This window comes from Trachypithecus francoisi, unplaced genomic scaffold, assembly GCF_009764315.1.
Source record: "Trachypithecus francoisi isolate TF-2019V2 unplaced genomic scaffold, Tfra_2.0 Contig00908, whole genome shotgun sequence".
Taxonomy (NCBI): domain Eukaryota; kingdom Metazoa; phylum Chordata; class Mammalia; order Primates; family Cercopithecidae; genus Trachypithecus; species Trachypithecus francoisi.
Genome location: NW_022680984.1, coordinates 19106 through 40591, shown reverse-complemented (window position 1 = coordinate 40591; position 21486 = coordinate 19106). Strand labels below are relative to the sequence as shown.

The window sequence follows — 21486 nt, the reverse complement described above, 5'->3', positions numbered from 1 at the left end:
TCCAGGAACTGCAAATCACGCACCCGGGTGCAGCCGCCCCACAACGGGGCCAGGCTCTGCCGCCACCTGTTGTACTTTGGGAAATTGGACTCCCAGGAAGCTGGAGGGGCTGCCCGAAGGTCCCAGGAGACAGGAGGCAGAAGTGAGCTTGAGTTTCTCTTGTCTCCCGGCTTCCCCAGCTGTCTATGGGCCCTGGGGTCCCAGCAATGAAGGGTGGAGAGGGGAGGGAGGCTGATGGTGTGGTAGGGGTGGATCACTCTGTCTCACCTCAGTAGAAGCCCTCCCCTCTTCCCTTCTGCAGCCTATGGGAGCTGCCCTGGGTGTTCCCCTTGTAATTCCACTGAAGTCATGGGGGAGGGGCTGCTGAAGGCTGGACCTGCCCTCTTCACCCAGGTGAAGGCTGCAGGGGGCATATTATGCACACAGGGGTGTCCCTGCCACTCAGGGCCCCTGCCTTGATGAGGAGGCCCAGGGACACAAAGTGTGGGGGTGAGGGCGCCCCACAGCCCAGTACCGGGTGAGGAGATCAGAGTTCCTGAGGTACCTGTGCCCGGCTACTCTCTCTAGCCCCGGGGGCATGGACGCCGGCGGCGTTCTGGCAGCGGGGGCAGGCAGCCCTTTCCCAGGAGGACGCCCGAGTGATTCCATCACCTTCGGGTCACTCGACAGAATTGGTCATTTTTTCCCTGCCTGGGGCGATCCTGGTGTCTGCTCTATTCTTGCTGGCTCTTTGAGCTGTGTCTCGACCGCCACTACCACTATAGTTACTGGTTTAGTAGAAAGCAAAGCTCGCCACCGCACTCTGCTCCCGTCCTTCCCCGTAGGTCCTGCCCCAGGAGGTGGGAGGCCCAGAGGCCAGAAGGTATGCTCAGACCACGGCCCCCTGCTTCCCGACCCCACCTCCTCCTTCTACACCCAGAAAGGTAGTTTGTGTCAGTCCAGAAGCCTCAGCTCCCCAGGCCATGCTGCGGGGCCCCGACCAGATGTGTGGGAACGCGGCTGCGGCAGGTACTAAAAGACCTACGTCCTTGGAAGTGGGTAAGGGCATGGCGTATTCCCTCCCGCGCAGTTCGTTGTATCTAGGGGGGCCTGGGTCTCCAGCCCTCCCCCACCCGCTTCCCCCGCAGGCCCTGTCCCCCACCCCCAGCAGCCAAAGCGCCCCTGGCAGCCCCTGCCTTCTCCCCAAATCCCCTCCGCCCTCCGCAGGATTTGGGGTGCTGGATGGTGCCATCTCAGGTTCGAGTCTGCGTGAAACCTCCGGGCTTCTGGAGACCCAAAGGGACCTGAGAGGAAAGCCCATGGCGGGCCAGATTCTGCGGTGGGGGTGGGAGGACAGCGACCCTGGGGACGGAGGAGCCGGCCCTCGCCCCTCCTCCACCCAGCGGTCCAAGAGAGTTCCGGAAAGGCCGGGGGAAGGGGAGCGAGGGGAGGAGACAGGGACGGGCAGGGCCGGCTCCAGAGCCTCCTTGGGGCGATCCCTGTCTCACAAGCCTTTGACCCCCACCCAGCAAACGAGGCCCACGGGGTGGGCGACCATGGGCCTCCACCTGGCGGCTTCCACCCAGCCTTCTCTCCAGCCAGCCCTGCAATAAACTCCTGGAGGAGCACAGGCGCGCCTGATCCCATTTCACAGACGCGGAAACTGAGGCGTAGAGAAGAAACCCACCGCAGCTCCGTCTCCACGGTTTCACCTGTGGAGTATTAATCTCTCAGGATCAAAGGCAAAATCTGGTTTTCAAGCTAAGAGGGCCGGCAGTGTGGGGCAGGGCGCTCTGCGGAGAGACGGCAGGAGGGGGCCTTGCAAGCCGAATATGGATTCCGGCGCTAGTCGATGCGGGGAATCGGCTTGGTGACCCGGCCGCCGGCCCGTGTCCCGGGCTCTGGGCTTTTGAGGACGCGGAAGACGGACTCCCACCTGGCGACTCCCGGAATGCGGCCATCAGGCCCGGAAGGCTACGAGACTCGCCATTTTCGTTGCTGCCAGGGCCCCGCCCGCGCGCGGCCGAACTGGGATCTGAAGGCAGAGGCAGCGTCTACGCGAGCAGCGTTCTGGAGCGGTCCCTCGGCCACCTTCCCGCGCGCAGTTCCGCGCGAGCCGCAGGACGCGGGCGCTGTGGGTAACGAAGTTGCTGCCGGTGTGCGCAGAGCGGCGGCCCCGGGGTTGCGGCGGCAGGAAGGGACCGCCACTCCACGGCTGCGGGTACGCGTGAACACACGGCTGAAGGTCACACGCAGCGCATCCAGGCAACGACATTCGTTGGCGGATTTTTAAAGGTTCCGAGATCAAGAGGGAAAGCGTGGGAAACCGATTCCGTTTATTGCCCCCAGCGGCGGGGGAGCTCCCGGTTGCAGACACTCAGCGGCTAGACCACTGCAGCCTCTCGGCTAGTATGGGCCGCACACGAGTAGGAGTCGTTGGGGGCTTCCTGCACCTTCTCAGTGAGCCCGGTTGGGCCTGGATTAGGCTCCCTCCTGGGCCCAATGGGAGGAGATCAAGGGAGTTCAGGTTCACAGTCTCAATCTCTTAAAACAAAACAAAACAAAAAACTCCGAATTGGGCCGTTGAAGTGCCCATGGGGCATCCAGATACTCCCGACATCTGTGCAGGAGAGCGGGGCACCCTGGTGGGGATGCCAGGACACAAAGCCAGGCAGAGGGGTTCCACCGGGATGGCCACAGCATCGTGCCTGCCGATGGCAAGCCCGTCCCCGGAAGCTGCCCGTCTGCAAGGGACAAGGATCCTCTTTCAATCAAAATAAGTCAGTTTCCACACATCTGGGGTTTGTTCGAAATCAGCGACACGGCTCACATTCCTGGGAAGTCCACTCCTCCCAGCTACCCACTCTGGGACCTGGAATCGGGTATCGGCTTTGGGAGGTCCCTACTTTTGAGCAGTGCAGGGAACGGAACCTTGCCACCACTGGGCCAGAACTGGGACATGTGTCCCGTCCTCTCCAAGTATTCTGTGGCACAGGAAGGCTTCCCAGGCCTTGGGTGAGAAGAAGGTTCAAAGGGACCCAGAAATGTTGACCCCAGGGTCTGGGGGGGATTCCTATGGCCCCAGTGTGCGGCTGAGGCATAATGCTGGAGGGAGCACCCACTTCGGGTCATTTCAGAGGCCTGAATAGGGAAGAAATGGCCTTTTCGATGACTTGTGTCTCCCACCCACCCCCACCATTCTAGACCAAATGCAGGCTCCTTCCAGTATTCAGTCCCCATCGAGTCCCTGCGAGGTATGGGGTCCAGGCAGCCCTCCTCCATGTTCCCCTCTGTCTAGTGGGAGCCAAGTCAGCCATCCCCAAGGGCCCCTGTGGTCTCCTGCCTCCTGCTGCTCAAGTCTGGGAGACATTCCCACCAAGTGTGGGGCAGGAGAACATGCCCAGAGAGTAAGAGCCTCATCCTGGCCTGACTCAGTGGGCCAGATATTGGGGGTGGAGTGAGTGCTGGCGGTCTGGATCCCACCTGGGGCATTTCCAATCTCCCAGGAAAGCCCGTTGGTAAACCAGAGGCTATGTGCTTCCTTGCTACCTGGAGGAACAAGGTGGGGGTGTGGAGTGAGTAAAACCTTGACTTGGAATTCAATAGAGCCTGAGGCCAAGTATCTGAAAACCCATGGCCAAGTTCAAACCCCACAGAGGAGCAGGAGGGAAAGGGGTGAGAACCTGGTGAGGTCAGTCCATCTTGCAAGGTGCCATGCCCACCTCCTGTCCTGCACACACAGCCCAAAGCAGGGCTCTCTGGGGCCTGAGGGGCTGGAGGTGGGGGCAGCTGGGGCAGCTATGATCCTGCCAGTTGGCATGGGGCACAAGACCTGGCCAAGCAAAGGGGCCCTCTAGCCCTAGAATGCATTTATAGATTCAGGGAGTGCAGGGTGGGCCGACATGGTAGTTCTGCTACTCAATGGGCTTCTGGGGAACCCCTGGGGCTTGGGGCTCTTCTACTTGCTGTCTAATAAGATGCTTCCTCCAGCGCAGCAGGACCAGCATTTCTGGCTCTCAAGCTTGGCCTTTTCTCTAAGGAATTAACCTGGTCATGGGTCTCCAGCCGCTAGAAACACTGGGAGCCTGCAGGGCTCATAGGGAAATCGAGTTTCCATGGACTCCCTCTCTGCCCAGACCCCAGCAGAAGTAGGTGGTTAGCTAACCTCCAAGACCCCAGCTATAAAATCGGTTGTGGAACTCGACAGCAGTGTGCAGTTGTCCAGTGTAGGAGCCTCTTTGTGGTCACCCCACACTCACTGTCCTTGGACAACTCAAGGAGGTCAGTGGGAATGAGTTCACAGCACTCACACTGCCAGCACAGGGGCCCCAGGGCCTGGCGTCAGCCCCAAGGCTCTGCAGAGCTAGACTTGGTTTGAAAATTGCCCTTAAAACTTTTAATACCAACCTTTTCCCCACTGGGCCTCCACTTGCCCTACCTTTTCCCCAAGCCCCCCAAAGCCCTTGCCAGGCAGGAACACAGAACTGGGACCCAGGGAGGACCTGCATGTCATCTTCCCTGCTTCACTCTTTTTCCTCACGGGACTCCTCAATCCTGACCTGCACTCCGCTTCTAAGTCTGGCCACGCGGGGGCAGGGCCTGGCCAGGCCAGGATGCAACCTCAGCCAGGGCCATGGCCTTGGGGACAGCCTGCCTGGGCTCCTCGAGCAGGCTGGGGAGACACTGACCCACTGGAGCCAGGGCTGCATCAGTGCCTTGCGGGTAGGCAGCCCAGCTGTCTCCCTGGCCAGGCTTGACCGGCAGCTACCCCTCCCCAGGCAGATCCGTGACCTCATCCCTACCCAACAGCCTGGAGGAGGGCAGGGGCCAGATGGCACAGACCAGCTTGCTCCCATACCTCCTGCCCTTCTTTCCTAGGTGCTGGCAACAGTGCCAGGGATGGCTGTCCTGTCCTAGCCTGGTCAGGGTTCTGAGAATCACCTCCTGAGCTGGAGGAGGAGGCATGGAAAGGACCCGAGAGAGCTGGGGCACCCCTAGAAGAAGGCCAGGACTACACAACCTTGGCATCTGTTGGCTACCTCCAGGCCACAGGCAAAGGAGGCCTTTGCTGAGCTGCAGGGTAAGGGTGGGGAAGGGACCCTCTCTGTAGGTGGGAGTGCTTTGCAGGCACTATAGTAACTTCCCCAGGCCTCCTCCCAAACCTGCGGAGGCTTCAGGCAGGAGCAAGGGGAAACTGGGTGCAGAGATAAGGGAGTGACTTTGAGTCCTTTCTAGCCAGCAGCTCCAGCCAGGTTGGGCCCACCATCGGGAGCCTGCCCTTGGTAGGATTTAGGCAGGACAGCGCCTGTGTTCTTGGGCTCCAGCACCTCCCGCCCACTCGGGTGAGCAGGTTCAGAACCGGCCTTGGCCGTCCAGAGCTGCAGCAGTGCCCTAGTCTGCTATGCTGATCAAGACCTCCAGAGCTGGGCCTGTAAACTGAGCTGTTCTGCGCCCCAGCCCTGTTGAAAGATGGTCAGGGTGTGGGGAGGGTGGGTAAAGGGGTCGATAGACCCTCAGAAGGATGGCAGGGAATGGGGCTGTGCCATTGCTCATGGCCCTTCCCTGGGCAACACTCACCTGGTGCCAGAAACAGCAGAGGTAGCGGCCAGTGAGCGCTTCTTCCATCCTGGGTTCAGGCGGCGAGCTGGCTACAAGACTGGGCACCCTGGAGTCATGGGAGCCCTATCTGGGTTCGAATCTGAGCAGGGAAGTGGTGCCGACTGCGGAGGATCCAAGGCAGAAGGCCCAGCGCTCCGCCGCCGCCGGCTCCTGCCCAGCCCCGCTCCGCTGGGCTTTTCCTCTGGGGTAGCGCCGGCCGCACGCCCTTCCCCATCCGGGGCGCCTCTGCTAGGACACCGGGGTCTCGGGTTTCTCAGGGCTGCTGCGTTTCACCTCCTTTAACGCGGAGGCGCGGAGTTCCACGTGTGGGTCTCAGTGGAGCCGCCACAGGTCTCATTACACAACAAAGGGCAGGGAGGGCACGGCCAGGAGCCTCGCGGGGCGGCGGAGAGACCCCACATCGCGGGCGCGACCCCTGCCTTGGGCTCAGGCTGACTCTGCGGCAGCTCCAAGTCCCGTTGCCGGGCAGGACCTCGGTGCTCCAGAAGGGTGCGGGAGAGCAACCCGGCCAGGGCAGCGCCTCGGTTTCCTTCCAATTCATTCTCGATTCCCAGATATTCAGATGAGAAATCCGCACTCGGACCGTCAGGTTCCTGGGCCGGGGCCACCCTGCCTGCGCTTAGCCCGGCCCCTCCGCCGCAGCGCCTCGGCGTTTGGGGGCTGCAGGGGAAGAGGAAGCGTCTGGTCGGCTCTTGTCCGCGCTGCTCCACCTGCGCCGCCGGCCCTTCCGCCCCCTACGCACCTGGGCCCAGAGAGGCCAGAGGAGAGTGTCCCCAGAGGCCCAGGTCCCCGAAGGTGGCCCAGCTCAGGCGCTCGCGCAGCCGGGTACTCACCTGGGGGGCGCGGCGGCAGGAGCGCGCGGGCGGAGAGGTGCGGGCGCCCTGGGACAACTGGCTGAGGACGCCTGGTGTTTGGACGGCCGCCCCCGCGCTGTCCCCCCTTGCGAGGCGTGTTGGCCTCCGCGGCCTCGCGAGGGACCGAGGGCGGCGGGTCCGAGCGCCGCCCGCGGGCCTGGGCAGTGGCGGAGCGCAGAGCTGGCGGCGCCTCCGCTGTTGTTTTTGAGCCGCGAAGCCCGAAGCAGCAGCCGTTGGGTGGGGGCGAAGGAGAGGAGGCGGGGGCCGGGAGGCCCGAGGGGGGCGGCGGGGCCCGGAGGGGCTTCGGAGGAGCCGGGTTCTGGCGCGCGAGCCCCGACGCCCCCTCCAGCGCCCCGCGGGGCGGGGACGGGGCCCGAGGGGAGAGTGCAGGAGAAAAGCGGGCCGGGGCGACTGGGAACGCAAAGCTTTTTAATTAGTAATAAAACGCAGTAAAATGGAGCAAAACCAGCCCGGACCCGCGTCCGAACTATCGGCGCGTGTGCCTCGAGATCCAAGGAAGTCGTGTGGAAACCCGCAGCCGCCGCCCCACATTCGGCCCCGGCTGGGGCGGGAGCAGCAGCGCGACGCGCCGCGAGGCAGGGGCAGGGTGGGGGGATAGTCACCTCGCCTCCGGGGCCACCTGGGTCCTTTTAAAGTGTCCGGGGTGCGGGCCCCGGGCGGGAGCGCCGAGCACGGAATGTTTTCTTAAAGGGCCAGTTCCGAGCTGCGCTGCAAAGGAGGGGAGAGGGGGGAGAGAGAAGTGAGACGAAGACCGAGAAGGCCGAGGAGAGCCCCCCAATCCCGCGCCGAGGCGGCGGCGGCGGCGGCGGCGGCGCGACGATGAGGATGATGAATACATTGCAAAGTTTTTTTGGCCCCGGCGAGGGGCGTCAGATTGAGTGCTCTGTGCGCATGTGCGAAGGTGTCCAAACTGACAATGCTGGGGAGATGAAGATAGTGTGTGGCTGCTTCTGGACTCAAGGAGGAGGAGAGAGATTCCGCGAGCCGACACCATGCGATCCAAGGCGAGGGCGAGGAAGCTAGCCAAAAGTAAGTCTCCCGCGCTCGGCCGCGCCGCGCCGCCGGGGCCCGGGCCGCCGGGCCGGGGCGCCCGGGCCAGGGGTGCGCGTCGGGGCGCCTGCGGCTCCGGGCCCCCGGCTCGGCAGCGCGGCCCGGGGGGCTGCTCCGCCTCTCGCGCTCCGGGGCGACCGGGCTCGGCGCGGAGGCTCGGGGCGCCCGGGCCGCGCGCTCCCCGAAGGCGCCGGCCCCCTCCCCGCCGAACCTCCTCCCCCCCACCAGTGTCAGGCGCTTGGGCCCGGGAACCCGAGGCGCGCGGTGGGGGCCGGGGAGGGGGGCGGAGGGGGAGGGCCGGGGGTGGAGGGGAGCGAAAAGTGAAAGTTAGCGAAAAGTTGACGAAAGGGGAGAGCAACTTTTTCCTCCCCGCTCGCTCTCTCTCTCTCTCTCTCCGAGTGGCTCTCAGTCCTGGTCAAATCATATTCCGGGCTTTTGAAATAGTGGGCGCTAGAGCACCGCCTTTGGCGTCCGCCAGCCGGGCGCAGAGGAGGGAGACCCCGAGCCGGGGAGGGGCGGAGGAGGGGGCGCGGGCCGGCGCCCACCCGGCTCCGCGGGCGCAGGGGCAGGGGTAGCAACGGCGGGACAGCCGCAGCCACTTGGGGAGCAAAATGGAGACTTTTGCCCGGGCTGGAACTGTGGTCGTGAAGTTTATCCCCCGGCGGTGCCCCGCGTGGTGGAGGGCGCTCCTCTGGGACGCCGGCAGCCTGCGCGGGCCGCCCGGGAGACCGTGCCTCCGACAGGAGGGTCCCCACCAGGCGACCTCCCGACCCACGGCTGCCGCCCTCGGGCCCGCGCGGACCCCTCTGTACCCGCTTGCCTGGCACAGCCGGGCCTGGCGGGGACAGAGCTGCCCCGGCCAGACTGCCTGGTCCTCGGTCTTACTTTCTGTTTCGCTCCGTCTCGGCGGAGCCCAGGCTCCGCGCGCCCCGCCTGCCGCCAGCCGGTCCTTGCCGCGGGCCGGTTGCTCCAGCCACCCGCGCCCTCGCCCGCCACTGCGCCTCTGAGCAGCCCGCGCGCACCCCGCAGCCCCGGCCGCCGGCGCCATCCGCGGTGAGGCCGGCGGGCAGGTGAGGACGGGCGGCGCCGCGGGACCAGCGCGACTCCCGCAGCCCCGCCGAAGCCCCAGCTGTAGCGAAGCGGCCAGTGCCGCTCGGAGCGGAATCGGCGCCGCCTGCTCCCGCCGCCCCCTCCTCTGCAGGCCGCCCGCCCGCCCACCCGCGGAAGAGGCGCCCGGGCCGCTCCCCTCGAGGTCCCCGCCCGACCCACGCCGTTCCGTTCGCGCCTCTGGGGCCAGGTCCCGCCAGGCCGGCCTCGCAGCTCCCGGGGCCGAGTCCCCAAGCGTGAGCCGGGTGGGCGCGGGACTCGCGGCGCTTTTCCGAACTCCGCTCCCTCGGCTCGGGACCCGCCTGGCTCGTCCCAACAGCGGCCCGGCGGCCGTAGGCCCCGCGCTCTGTGCGCCAGGGAAAAGCAGCTCCCGAGTTATGCCGGACGCCCCTGCGCCCCGCCGTCGGCCGTTCCGGCCCCTGGGTGAGGCGCCCCCTTCCCGCCGCGCTCTGCTGCCCGGTGCCCTTGGCCTCGGCCTCTCGTGACCTCTGACCCCTCTTGGTGCGAACAAGGCCGGGCGTTTCGCCGCCGACGCGAAGGGGCTGTCTGTGCGCGGCGTTGCGGGCCCTCCGCGCGTGGGGCGTACGTGTGCGTGTTCGGGTTCGGTTCTGTGTGTGCACCGCGGGCCTGCTCAGAGTCGGGACCACCGGGCTGCGTGTGGGCCAGCAGGTCAGGCCCTAGCCCAGGATGGGCCCGAAGCTGGAGCGAGAAAGGGGAAAGCGGCCGCGCTGATGCCAGGGCCTTCGCTGCAAGCGAGAGGCGGACTCGGCGCACCCGTGCGGCCTCGGAAACTTCCAAGAGGACCCGGCTCTCCGCTGGCTCCACCTCTGCCAGGTGGAGAAGATGGCCGGGACCGGGTCCGCTCAGGACCAGAACTGGTGCCTGGCAGCCGTCTGGTGGCCCGGGCCGGAGGCCCGGAGAGCCGGGCCCAGCGGGAGCGCTGAGCGCTGGCTTCCTTTTCCCAAGAGTCTTTAGTGAGGAAAAACCCCGTGAGAGGTATTGCCAGGCCTCAGCCCTCTGTTCACACTTGGCCGAGCGCTGGGAACCCCTCCTTCCGGGCTCCACAGCTGGGACCGCTTGTCCCCAGGCCCCCCATGGTGGCTGAGGCAGGTTCGGGATCACACTGCCTGCCCTGAGCAAGGCAGGATCCGCTGAAGAATTTCATTTCATCAGGCGATATTTTAAGCAGATGTGGACTTCCCCAGGGACCACAGTCCATTACCCGAATCAGAGGCGGTAGGGCCAGCACTGCAGCCTGCAGGTCCTCCCCTCCCCACAATGCTGACCAGGTTAATACTCAATCTCCAGCCCTAGGGGAATTCAGTCTTAGGTGACTAAGGACTGGTGTTCCTCTGGGGCCTCATGTCTACCTGGGCCCTGGGAGTACACATGGAGCCAGATGTCTACAAAGGGCCTGAGTGTCCACTGGGGCCTGAGGTTCATCAGGAGCAGACATCCACCCAGGACCTGGTGTCCACCTAAAACCTGGTGTTCACCCAGGGCCTGGGTGACCACCTGGGATCTGATGTTCAGCTGAGGCCCAGAGTTCAGCTGATGCCTGCGTGTCAGCCTGGTACCTGATGCACATGAGAAGACTAGGTGCCCACCTGAGGACTGGTGTTCATGTGGAACTGGTGTTCGGCTCTGGCTTTATGACCAATTGGGTCCTGGTGTTCTCCTGGCACCTGCTGTCCACCTGGGACTGCATGCTTACCTAGGGCCCACTGTTCCCCTGGGGCCTGGTGTGCACCTGAGACCTGGGGTCCACCTGGGGCCTGATGTACACCTGTGCCTAGTATCCACTTGGGGCCTCATATCCATCTGGAACATCATGTCCACTTGGGGCCTTGTAGTTACCTAGGGACTGGGTGTTCTCCTGACGCTTGAGTGTCCTCCTGGGACCTGGAGTTCTCCTGGGGCCTGGGTGTACATCTCTGGCCTGATGTCCACCTTGGGATGGATGTCCACCTGGGGACAGATGTTCACTTGTGGCCTGAGTTTCCACCTGGTGTCTAATGTCTTCCTGGGGCCTGCTCTTTGCCTGAAACCTTGTATCCACCTGGGGCCTGGGCATCCATTGGAAGCCTGATATCTACCTAAGACCTGGTGTTTAACTGGGGCACAGACTACTTCCTGGAGCCCAATGTTCATCTGGAGCCTGAAGTTCACCTGTGCCTGTTGTCTACCTGCGGCCTATGTGTCAACCTGGGGCCTGATGACCACCTTGAGTTCAGTGTTCACCTGGGGCCTGATGTCTGCCTGGAGTCTGGGTGTCCACATAGGGCCTGATGTTGGCTTGGGACTGAAGTATTTACCTAGGGCCTGGGTTTCTACTTAGAGCCTGACTTCTACCTGGTTCAGTGTGTCAACCTGGGGCCTGATGTCCACACTTAGGGCCTAGGTAAACTCCTTATGACTAAAGTCCACATGGGTGCTGAAACCATCTCAGACCTTGTGTTAACCTAGGGCCTAGCGTCCACCTGGGGACTACCTGCGACCTGGTGATCCCCTGAGGTCAAGGTATCCACCTTGGGCCTGATGACCCATCAGGGCTTAAGGATCTACCTTGAGACTGGTGTCAACCTGGAACCTGATGCCCACTTGGGGTCTGGTGTACACCTTGGGCCTGATGTCCACCTGGGCAAGAGTGTACACTTTGGGCTCAATGTGCCCCTGAAGCCTGGGTGTCAATCTGGGTCTTGATGCACACCTATAGTCAAGTGTTTAACTGGGGCCTGATGAAATACTGGGGCCTGATTTATACTTGTGGACTGGGTATCGACCTGGGGCCTGATGTCCACCTGCAGCCAGATGTCCACCTGGCACCAGATGTCTACCTGGAGTCTGGGTGTCCACCTTGAACATGATGTATTCCAAGAGACTAAGCATGCACATTAGGCCTGGAGTCCACCTGGTTCCTGATATCTACCTGAGGCTGGTATTGAACTGGGGCCTGTGTGTTCACTTGGAGCCCGATGTTCATTTGGAACCTGGTGTTCACTTCTGACGTGGGTATCCACCTGGATTCTGATGTTCAGCTGGGGAGTGGATATAGACCTGGGACCTGATGGCCACCTATGGTATATGTAACCCAACCACCTGGGGCCTGGTGCTCACCTGGGGCCTGATATCCACCTGGGACCTGTGTGTCAATCTAGTGCCTGGTGTCCACTTGAGGACTAGGTAGACACCTGAGGCTTGGTGTTCACCTGGGGCCTGGTGTTCATCTTGTACTCAGTGTCCACCTGGACCCTGCATATCACCCTATGGCCTAGGTGGCCACTTGGAGCTTTATGTGCACCTGGGGCTTGAGAGTTTCCTAGTATCTGATGACTACTGGGGCCCAGGTGTACATTGGGCCCATCCATGTTGGATTTCAGGATCCAGGTGTACACCCAGGCTCCATGTGGACACCAGGCCAGGAGAACTCCAGCCCTCATCTGAACATCAGGTCCTAGGTGGATGGCCAGGCCCCATGTGTACAGCAGGTCCCAGGTATACACTGGACTCCAGGTGGATACCAGCACTCAGTTGGATACACACACTCAAGGTGGACACCAGGCCCCAGGTGAATTCCTACACTCCAGGTGAACATCACGTCTCAGGTGGACACCTGGACCCGAGGTGGATACTAGGCTCTAAATCAATACCAGGTCTCAGGTTGTCCTCAGGAACCATGTGGACATTAGTCATCAGGAGGTTACCTAGGCCCAAAGTGGACATCAGGCCCCATGTTGACACAAGAACTATTTGGAAGTCAGGCCCCAGGTAGATACCCAGGCCCTAGGTAAATACTTAGGTCCCAAGATGACAGCAGGCCCTACGTGAACACACAGAACTCAGGTGGACATCAGGCCTCAGGTGTACATCTGAGTTCATCTGGAATCTGGTGTTACAGGCCCCATGTAAACACCAGGCCTTAGGTAGATACCCAATCCCTAGGTGGATATCGGAGCTCAGATTGACACAAAGACCCCAGTAGACATGATGTACCAATGAATATCCAGGCCCCAGGTAAATAGCTAGGCCCCAAAATGACACCAGGGTCTATGTGGACACACAGGCCCCAGGTAGGAAACAGGCCCAAGGTGGACACTGGACTGGACATCAGGTCCTAGGTTGACAACCTTGCTTCAAGTTGACACCAGGCCCCAAGTGAACATCTGGCCCCAGCTGGACACTAGTCCCCTGGTGAATACCTAGGCTCAAGGTTGACGTCAGGCCCCGCATGAACACAAGACCCCAGATAGACACTTATGCCCTAAGTGGACATCAAGCTTCAGGTGGTTCCCTAGTCCCAAGGTTAACATCAGGACCCAGATGGGCACCAGTTATCAAGTGGATTCCTAGTCCTCAGGTGAATATCAGGCCCTAGGTGGATACCTGGCCCCAGGTGGATACCAGGATCCTGGTAGACATCAGGTCCCAAGAAGACACTAGAACCCAGGAGTACATTAGGCTACAGATTAATACCAAGGCACCAGATGAATACAAGGCCAACTTGTGGTCATCAGGCCTGAGAAGTGTCCTTGGGCCCCAGGTGGATATCAGGCCCCAGGTGAACATCCAGCACCCAGAAGAACATCAAGCTTCAGGTAGACCTCATGCCTCAGGTGAACTCCAGGCTCCAGCTGAACATCAGGCCCCAGGTGGATGCCCAGGTTCCAGGTGCACATCTGACCACAGTTGGACATTCAACCCCAGGTGACCATCAGGCCATGAGTGAATACACGGTTTCCAGGTGGACATCAGGTCAAAGGTGAACATCAGTCCCCCAGTTGACATTAGGCCCAAGGTGGACACTGAACTAGAGGTTTACATCAGGCCACATATTGACACCTAGTCCCAGATGAACATCAGGCCCCAGGTGGATACCCAGGCTCCCAGTGAATTTCAGACACCAGGTTGACATTCGGGCCCCCATTGGTCATTTGGCCTCATGCGAAGTCAGACCCCAGGTGCACATGATGTCTCAACTGGACACCAACCCCTAGTTTGATACCCAAGTCCCAGGTGGACACCAGGTTCAAGGCTGACACTCAAGCCCTAAGTGAACACCAAACTCTAGGTGAATAATTCAACCCATGTGGTCATTAGGACCCAGCTGGATACCAGTCCCCAGGTAAACAGAAGGCCCCCGGTGGGCATCTAGGCAACAGCTGAACATCAGGCCCTATGTAAACACCCGGCTCTCAGGTGAACACTGTGCCCCAGGTGGAAATCAGGCCCTAGGTGGACACGGGGTCACAGGTGGACTTCTAGCCCCTGGGAGACATCCAGCCCCAGGTGGGCATAACCGTTTCCATGGATAGACCATTCCCAGGTGGACATCAGGCCTCAACAAGATGGCAGTCACCAGGTAGACATCAGGCCTCAGATGTACAGCAGGCCTCAGCTGAACCCCAGACTCATGTGGACATCAGGCCACAGGTAGACACTATGCCTTAGGGAGATACCTAACTTCAAGTGGACATCAGACCCAAAGTGGACACCCAGTCCGCAGGTGGACAATCAGGCCCCAGGCACATATCAGGCCTTAAGTGGACACCAGGCCCCAGGTTGATATCCAGCTCCCAGGTGATCACCAGGCCCCAGGAAGACACCAGGCCTTAGGTGAACAACACGATGCAGTAGGTCATCAGGCCACAGCTAGATACAAGTCCCTGGTGAATATAAGGCCCCAGTGGGACATAGATCTAAGGACCCAGGTGAACCTACAGACCCGAGGTGGAATTCACCCTGAGGGGAACATTCGGCCCCAGGTGCACATCAGGCCCCAGGTAAATACCCAGTCCCCAGGTGGACATCAGCCCACAGGTCAACCACAGTCCCTAGGTTGATACCTGGTCCCCAGGTGGCTACCCAGTCTGCAGGGTAACATTAGGCACATGTAGGATCTCAGGCACCAAGTGGATTCCTAGGCCCCTGGTGAACATCAGACACAGGTGTCCAAGAGGCCCTGGGTGGACATAACTGTGTACAGGTAAGGAGTTGACCTGTGGGGAGGCTGAGCAGTCAGCAGCCCACTGGGGTCCTGAGTAGGTCTTCTGGAAGGAGGAGGCTGAGGGGATGGAACCTTAAAGAAGCAACCTCACTTCCTTGGCGACAGAAACTAATGGAACTTAGAATTCTGGTAACCAGGCCAGGCACGGTGGCTCACACCTGTAATCCCAGCACTTTGGGAGGCCGAGGTGGGCAGATCATGAGGTCAGGAGTTCAAGACCAGCCTGACCAACATGGTAAAACCCCATCTCTACTAAAAATAAAAAAATAAAAAAGTAACTAGCCGGGTGTGGTGGTACACGCCTCGTGCTTGTAATCCCAGCTACTCAGGAGACTGAGGCAGGAGAATTAATTGAACCCAGGAGGCAGAGGTTGCAGTGAGCCAAGATCATGCCATTGCACTCCAGCCTGGGCAACAGAATGAGACTCTATCTAAAAAAAAAAAAAGAAGAAGAAGACGAAAATTTCTGGTAACCAGGCACCCACATCCTAGGGTCAGCCCCATAGCCAGCTCACTTGGTGGGAGACGCTCAAGAGAACAAGATGTCCTCGTGCTGCATCTCCACATCTCAAGGCTGCTGCTTCAGGAATGGTGGGAGTGAGAGCCTTTCTTTTATGACGATGCCCATGTATGTTCATCTCTCACCCCAGATGCCTCTGGCCATGTGGCACAGCCCCCCCCCCCCCCCAGGTACCTACCACAGGACAGGAGTCACCAGGTAGACAGCACGTCCCAGATGGACACCAAGACCCCAGATGGAGCTGTCAGGCCAGGCCTCACCAGTGATCCCACCAGTGCCACATCTGCACATTGTCCTTGTCCGGCTGGAGCCACTGGAGCTCATCGAGACACAGGCAAATGATGAAGTCACCTGCAGTCTGGAAGACTTTCCAGGGTTGATGTTTTCAGGCTGAAATTCCTTTAAATTCAGTGAGGTTGTTTCCGTGTTTAGAAATTCCAGTAGAAAGTGAGTGATATTGGTGACCTTTCTCCTTTTTCAGCTCCTGCTTCAGGTGCAGAAATACAGCTATTTCCAGTGCCAGCTGTTGAGCCAGTGCCAGCACCAGGGAAAGGGCCCCTCCAGGGACAGTGCTGGAGCTAGAGGCAGCTCCAGAGCCCTCCTGCCCCTGCCACGGGACTGCCCAGGACCAGCCCAGTGAGGAGCTGCCTGACTTCATGGCACCTGCTGTAGATCCACCAGCCTCAGCTCTTGAGCTGAAAGTGTGGCTGGAGCTAGAGGTGACAGAGAGGGGGTGACCAGCACAGCCCCAGCCAGCAGCTCCCTCACTGTTCCCAGTCCGGGGCTCAGTGGAAACCATGGAGGCAGAAACCAGGGTGTGCAACCTGTGCTCCTCTGCCTCACTGGAGAGGGACTTCACTCATTCAGCAGAGCAGCAGCCCAGCTGCTGAAGAGCCTGCTGCTACTGCTGCTGGGGGTGTTTGCCTGCCTGCAGGAGAGCAGGAAATGGAGCCTGTGAGCAGGGGTTCCAGCAGGTCCTCCTGTTCCCAGAGGCGGCCTCCTCCTCCAGGCATGGAGGTTTGCCCTCAGCTGGGCATCTGGGTCGTTTGCCTATAATGTGCTGCCCAGGATGGGCTCTTCTTGACAGGAGGACAGGGGGTGAGGAGGCCAGGGAGCCTCTCCAAAGGAAGCTTTCCAACTCAGCAGCTACACCCCAGAATCTCCATGCCTCCACCTGCCCAAGGATTTATCCACAGCGCAACTATGAATTTTGAGTTTCTACAATAACACTGAAATAAAGTTTGACTTTTTGAAACTTCCATGATTTCTTTCACTCCCTAATACTGTAGATGGTGTTTTTGAGGCGATGTTGAAAACCTCTGCTAGTTGTGGGTTTTGTTGTGGTTCTTTGTATGATTAAATTACCATCTGATCAAGCGATATTGAAAACCCTTCAGATATGGCTTTTAGAAGACTTTGACCTACTCTTGCTTGTGTTGACTCTCCTTCCAGCTTTTTGGAAAGAGGGATCAAGTAGGTTCATTTCTTAGGCAGATCAATCACCTTTTGCCATCATAGTTTTAGCATCGGTTTCCAAAATTTGGTGTACAAGTTGATATGTTGGTGTTTTTAGCTAATGTGGGGTTAAAACCAAATGCCATAGATGAGGAAGCTTATAAACAAATTTATTTCTCTCAGTTCTGAAGATGAAGTGGTCAGCAGATTCCAGTCTGGTGTGGCCTTGCTTCTGGTTCATAGACAGCCATGTTTCTACCATGTCCTCACATGACAGAAGGGATGTGGGAGTTCTCTATGGTGCCTTTGATAGGGGCTACTAATCCCACTCCTGTGGTCCCTGCCTTCATGATCTAATCATCCCCCAAGGCCCTACCTCCAAATATCATCACATGGGGAATTAGATTTCAACACTTGAACTTGAGGGGGACAATAACATTTGGTTTATAGCATCAGGTTACCCAGAGCCTGGTGCACTCAGAGGAAATCCAAAATCTTCTATAAGTATTTGCTGGTCCCCTCTGGGCTTAGGGAAATCTTTAATTGCAGCTCTTGATTCAGCTTGGTCCAAGCTTAAATTCTGCATTTGCCTGCATAACTTGTCCATGGGACAGACGGAAGTTTAGATGCAACTGACCATTTGAGTTTTAGGACAATTAATGGAAGAAGGCTTGGCATGTGGATGAGAAGTGGAGGGAGAATAGAACAAAGGCGCAGAAGGAGAGTGAGCACAATGAGAAAGGGGAAGAGGGACATCTGGTCATAAGGGCCAACTGGAGGTCAGGGAAGGTAATTTTCCTTGGATTTTAAACTCGGACCACATATCACATCAGAATCACCTGAGGGAGACATTTTCAATGCATATTCCTGGGTTTCTTCTCTTGGAAATTTTTATTTCTTAAATCCTGAGTTGTGCCAATTTATCTGTATTTATCATAAGAATTTTGGATAATTCTCACTTATCCAGAATTCCAGGTGATACCTCACAAGAGAGACTGCTACACTGTGGTGCATTGGCAAGACTTTTATTGCTGCTGAATTGTTTTATCTCATACCCAATTGAAAGTAAAGGATACCAGGTGCTTAGGTTGAACAGAAAGTCCTCTGCCATAGGGAACATCTTCAGCAGCCACACTAGCAGAGGGATGGGTGGTAATGGTGGAGTGGATGGCTCTTCGCTTCTGACAGGGTGTCTGTTTATGTGTTAAACAAAATAGCACGGTATATATTTCATTAAGAAATCTGCTAAAAAATGAAATAAAATAGGTTCATGTTCTTAAGAGGCACAGTATTCGCTATGGCAGCAAGACCAAAAGGCTTAAGTATCAAAAATGTGCATAGTAGTTACAAATATTTTTGCATAAATAAAACAATGTGAGTATCTACATATGACAATAACTCATGCAAAAAATATTTTTAACTGAGATTGAAATCATTTTATACACAACAAATGTTATCACTGTATTTTGAGGTAATATATTGTTTGTATATAGATGTTATAAATAATACTTATTTAAGTTATTCATCATTTATACAACAAATAATTCTTTGAAATCTACAAAATGCTGGTTTTGTTCTAGGCACTGAATGTACAAATTGAAATATAATATTTGCTCTTAGAGTGTGGTAGGTTAAAAAATACAAAATAGGCCAGGCACAGTGGCTAACACCTGTAATCCCAGCACTTTGGGAGGCTGAGACAGGTGGATTACCTGAGGTCAGGAGTTCGAGACTAACCCGACCAACATGGTGAAACCCCATCTCTACTAAAAATACAAAATTAGCCAAGGGTGGTGACACATGCCTGTAACCCCAGCTACTCTGGAGGCAGAGGCAGGACAATCGCTTGAAACCAGGAGGTGGAGGTGGCAGTAAGCCGAGATCGCACCATTGCACTCCAGCCTGGGCAACAAGAGTGAAACTCTGTCATATATATATACACACACATAAACACATACATACACACACTCACACACACAGGTTGTACTACTGCAAACAAGAGTTACTAATAAAAAACTTCAGGAAACCTAGTGTGATTATTTTTAATAGAAATGGATATTTTAATACAGGTCTCTTGTTTTTTCTTGTGGAAATAAATGACAAGATGGAATTTCTGGGTGTTTGGTATCTGAATATTTCAGTAGAGCAGGTATGGTCAGTTTTTCAGAGACATTTTACCATCTTACTTGCCCATCGGCAACTTGTAAGACATTATGTGGAATAACATCCTCTCCAACAACCTCCACTAGCAGTCTTCGTAAAGTTTGTCAATTAAATGGGTGTTTTTTTGTTTTTGTTTTCATTTTTTGAGACAGTCTCACCCTGTCACCCAGGCTATAGTGCTGTGTTGTGATCTTGGCTTACTGCAGTGTCTGCCTTCCAGATTCAAGTGATTCTCCTGCCTTGGCCTTTCAAGCAGCTGGGACTACAGGTGGCCCCCACCACACCCAGCTAATTTTCATAATTTTAGTAAAGACGGGGTTTCACCATGTTGGCCAGGTTGTTCTCAAACTCCTGACCTCAGATGGTCCATCCATCTCAGCCTCCCAAAGTGCTAGGATTACAGTCATGAGCCACTGCACTTGGCTGGATTTTCTTTTCATTTTTCTCTTTTTTAAAAAATATACACTTTAAGTTCTGGGATAAATGTGTAGAACGTGCAGGTTTGTTACATAGGTATACATGTGTCATGGTGGTTTGCTGCAAAATGGGTGTAGGTTTTGCAGGTAATTGTTATATTATTAAAAGATAACAGAATACCTAGCTTAAAAAAATGCGAGGAGGCATTGATGGGCACATGTTTACCAAGTACATCCTGACTTCAGAATTAAAACTAATCCAATTTATGCCTCTGCAGTCCAATAAAATTTTTCCTTAAGAATCCAGAGATCAGACATTCATTTCAGCCACCACTCCAATATGGTTTTCCACCTACTCACTCCAACAAAGCTGCTCATATTAAAACATAAGGGCTATCCATATTGTTAAATTATAAATTGAAACGTAACTCTTCGGCCTTTGTCTTAATTTATGTATCAGCAGCATTGCACACAGTTAATCTCCACCTCCTCTTCGTGAAACTTTTCTTGATAGAATTCCAGAACACTTAACCTACTTTCCCCCACCACATTTTTGATAATTACCCCTAGTCCTTTTGTGCAGGTTTCATCTTTACTATTTTTTAAATGTTGGAGAACCATTAGGTTCAGGACTTTGACTTCTTATCTTTCTTATCTTTGCTTTCTCACTAATTTTTGTGTCATTAATTTCCTGATATTTCATATTACACCTAAACTCTGGACACTACACCCAACACTCCCTGACTTATCCACTTGGATGTCAGTTAGGAATCTCAAAATTAATATGTCTATATGGAGCTGCTGGTACTCCCCAAACTTGCTCTTCCCCATTCTGTTTAATGGCAATTCCCACTTTATAGTTTCTCTGCTCAATATACTTGGTGTCCCCTTTTAATTCTTCCTGTCTCTGTAGCTCTGTCACTCTCTTTCTGTATCTGATTCTCTCCCCCCTCTCCTCTCTCTTGCTCACTGTCACTCTTGCTCTCTCTCCCTGTTTCGCACACACACAAACACACACAGACACACACACTTATTTTCAGATCTGATGTGTATGGATTCCTGCAAGCTTTACCTTTAAAGTGTAGTAATTCCAGATGTTGTTTACAAATTCACCTTCCCACCCCCACCACTTGGTAACTATCGTGCTTCCCTCACAAGGCCAAGACTCTACTGCAGAGATTTCTTGGGGAAACAATGAGAACTACTATACATTCTTATTTCAAGGACCCTTAAAATTATAGGATAGCCATACTTGATACTAATTTAAGATTCTGTCATTGCCCTTTTTTCAATCCAGTCTCCATACAGCGACCACAGCATGCAAGTAAAAGTCTCAGCCGTATCGCCACACGCCTGCTTTAATGTCCCTACTCCATTGCTTCTTTTCTCCTTCATAACAGTTTAAGCTTAATGAAGCTGGGCAACTGTATATATTTTTCCATGAGCTGGAGATCACTTGGTGTAAGGTAAATGATCAGTATTTTCAAATAACAGAATCCATGAATAACAGCTTTGTTTCTTTGAGAGTACATTTACTTTTAAAAATCAAGAAAACAGATTGGTCAAGAGAATTCTGCTTGTTTTGATTTGTTATCACTTGATTAGTTTAGCTGTGTTAGTATAAATGTCAGCGTGGAAAGCTGTAAGCATTTCCTAAACTTTAAAACGAAAGGCATGAAATTTAAATATCTGCTCCTTTTATTCGAGCAACCAAAAAACACAATTTTTAAAATATATTTTATATACGTATAAAATCTAAATTAATTTTTCTCTCTTTATCCCTGAATACTTTTTAAAATTATTCATGTCCTCATTATTTTTTAATCCACTTCAATAACATTTTAAAATATATTTTCAACTTCATTAAGAATATCTTTGTGTTCCATTGAATAGCTTGCCAAATAATAAAACATTAGCAGTATAATTTCCTCACAAACATTATTTCTTTGATTAAACATAGATTTCCTACTGTCAACTCATAATTTCATTCAAGTATAATATATTCTACTTGACCTTTGTGGGGTTTTCATATCATGTATTTGTCACTGAAATTGGTTTTTGATATTTGAACCGCAAGTTTATAATTGTATTGTTGGTTAGACTGGTCTGTAGAATCCTTTGTTTTGATTCTGTGGTTTATTCATTAGAGAGTAGCTGTGCTACTGTAAATTTTGAGGTCAAAAGCTTAAAACATTTTATACATTTTAAAACAAAGTGCATGGCATTTAAATACCTATTCCTTAACATTTGGAAGAAAGGTTAACACCATATAAACCCAGAGCCTGTATTTTTAGATTA

The 21486-nt window shown here is 55.4% G+C and overlaps 1 protein-coding gene across 1 annotated transcript; it reads left to right on the top strand.

The window, feature by feature from the left end:
* Positions 1-7100: 7100 nt before the first annotated feature.
* On the top strand, positions 7101-16412 carry LOC117089892 (uncharacterized protein C2orf27A-like). The gene is given in 3 exon segments (XM_033221573.1): positions 7101-7502; positions 15636-15885; positions 15887-16412. Coding segments are annotated over 2 exon segments (399 nt in total). The 5' UTR covers positions 7101-7502; positions 15636-15810; the 3' UTR covers positions 16211-16412.
* The last annotated feature ends 5074 nt before the right edge of the window (positions 16413-21486 follow it).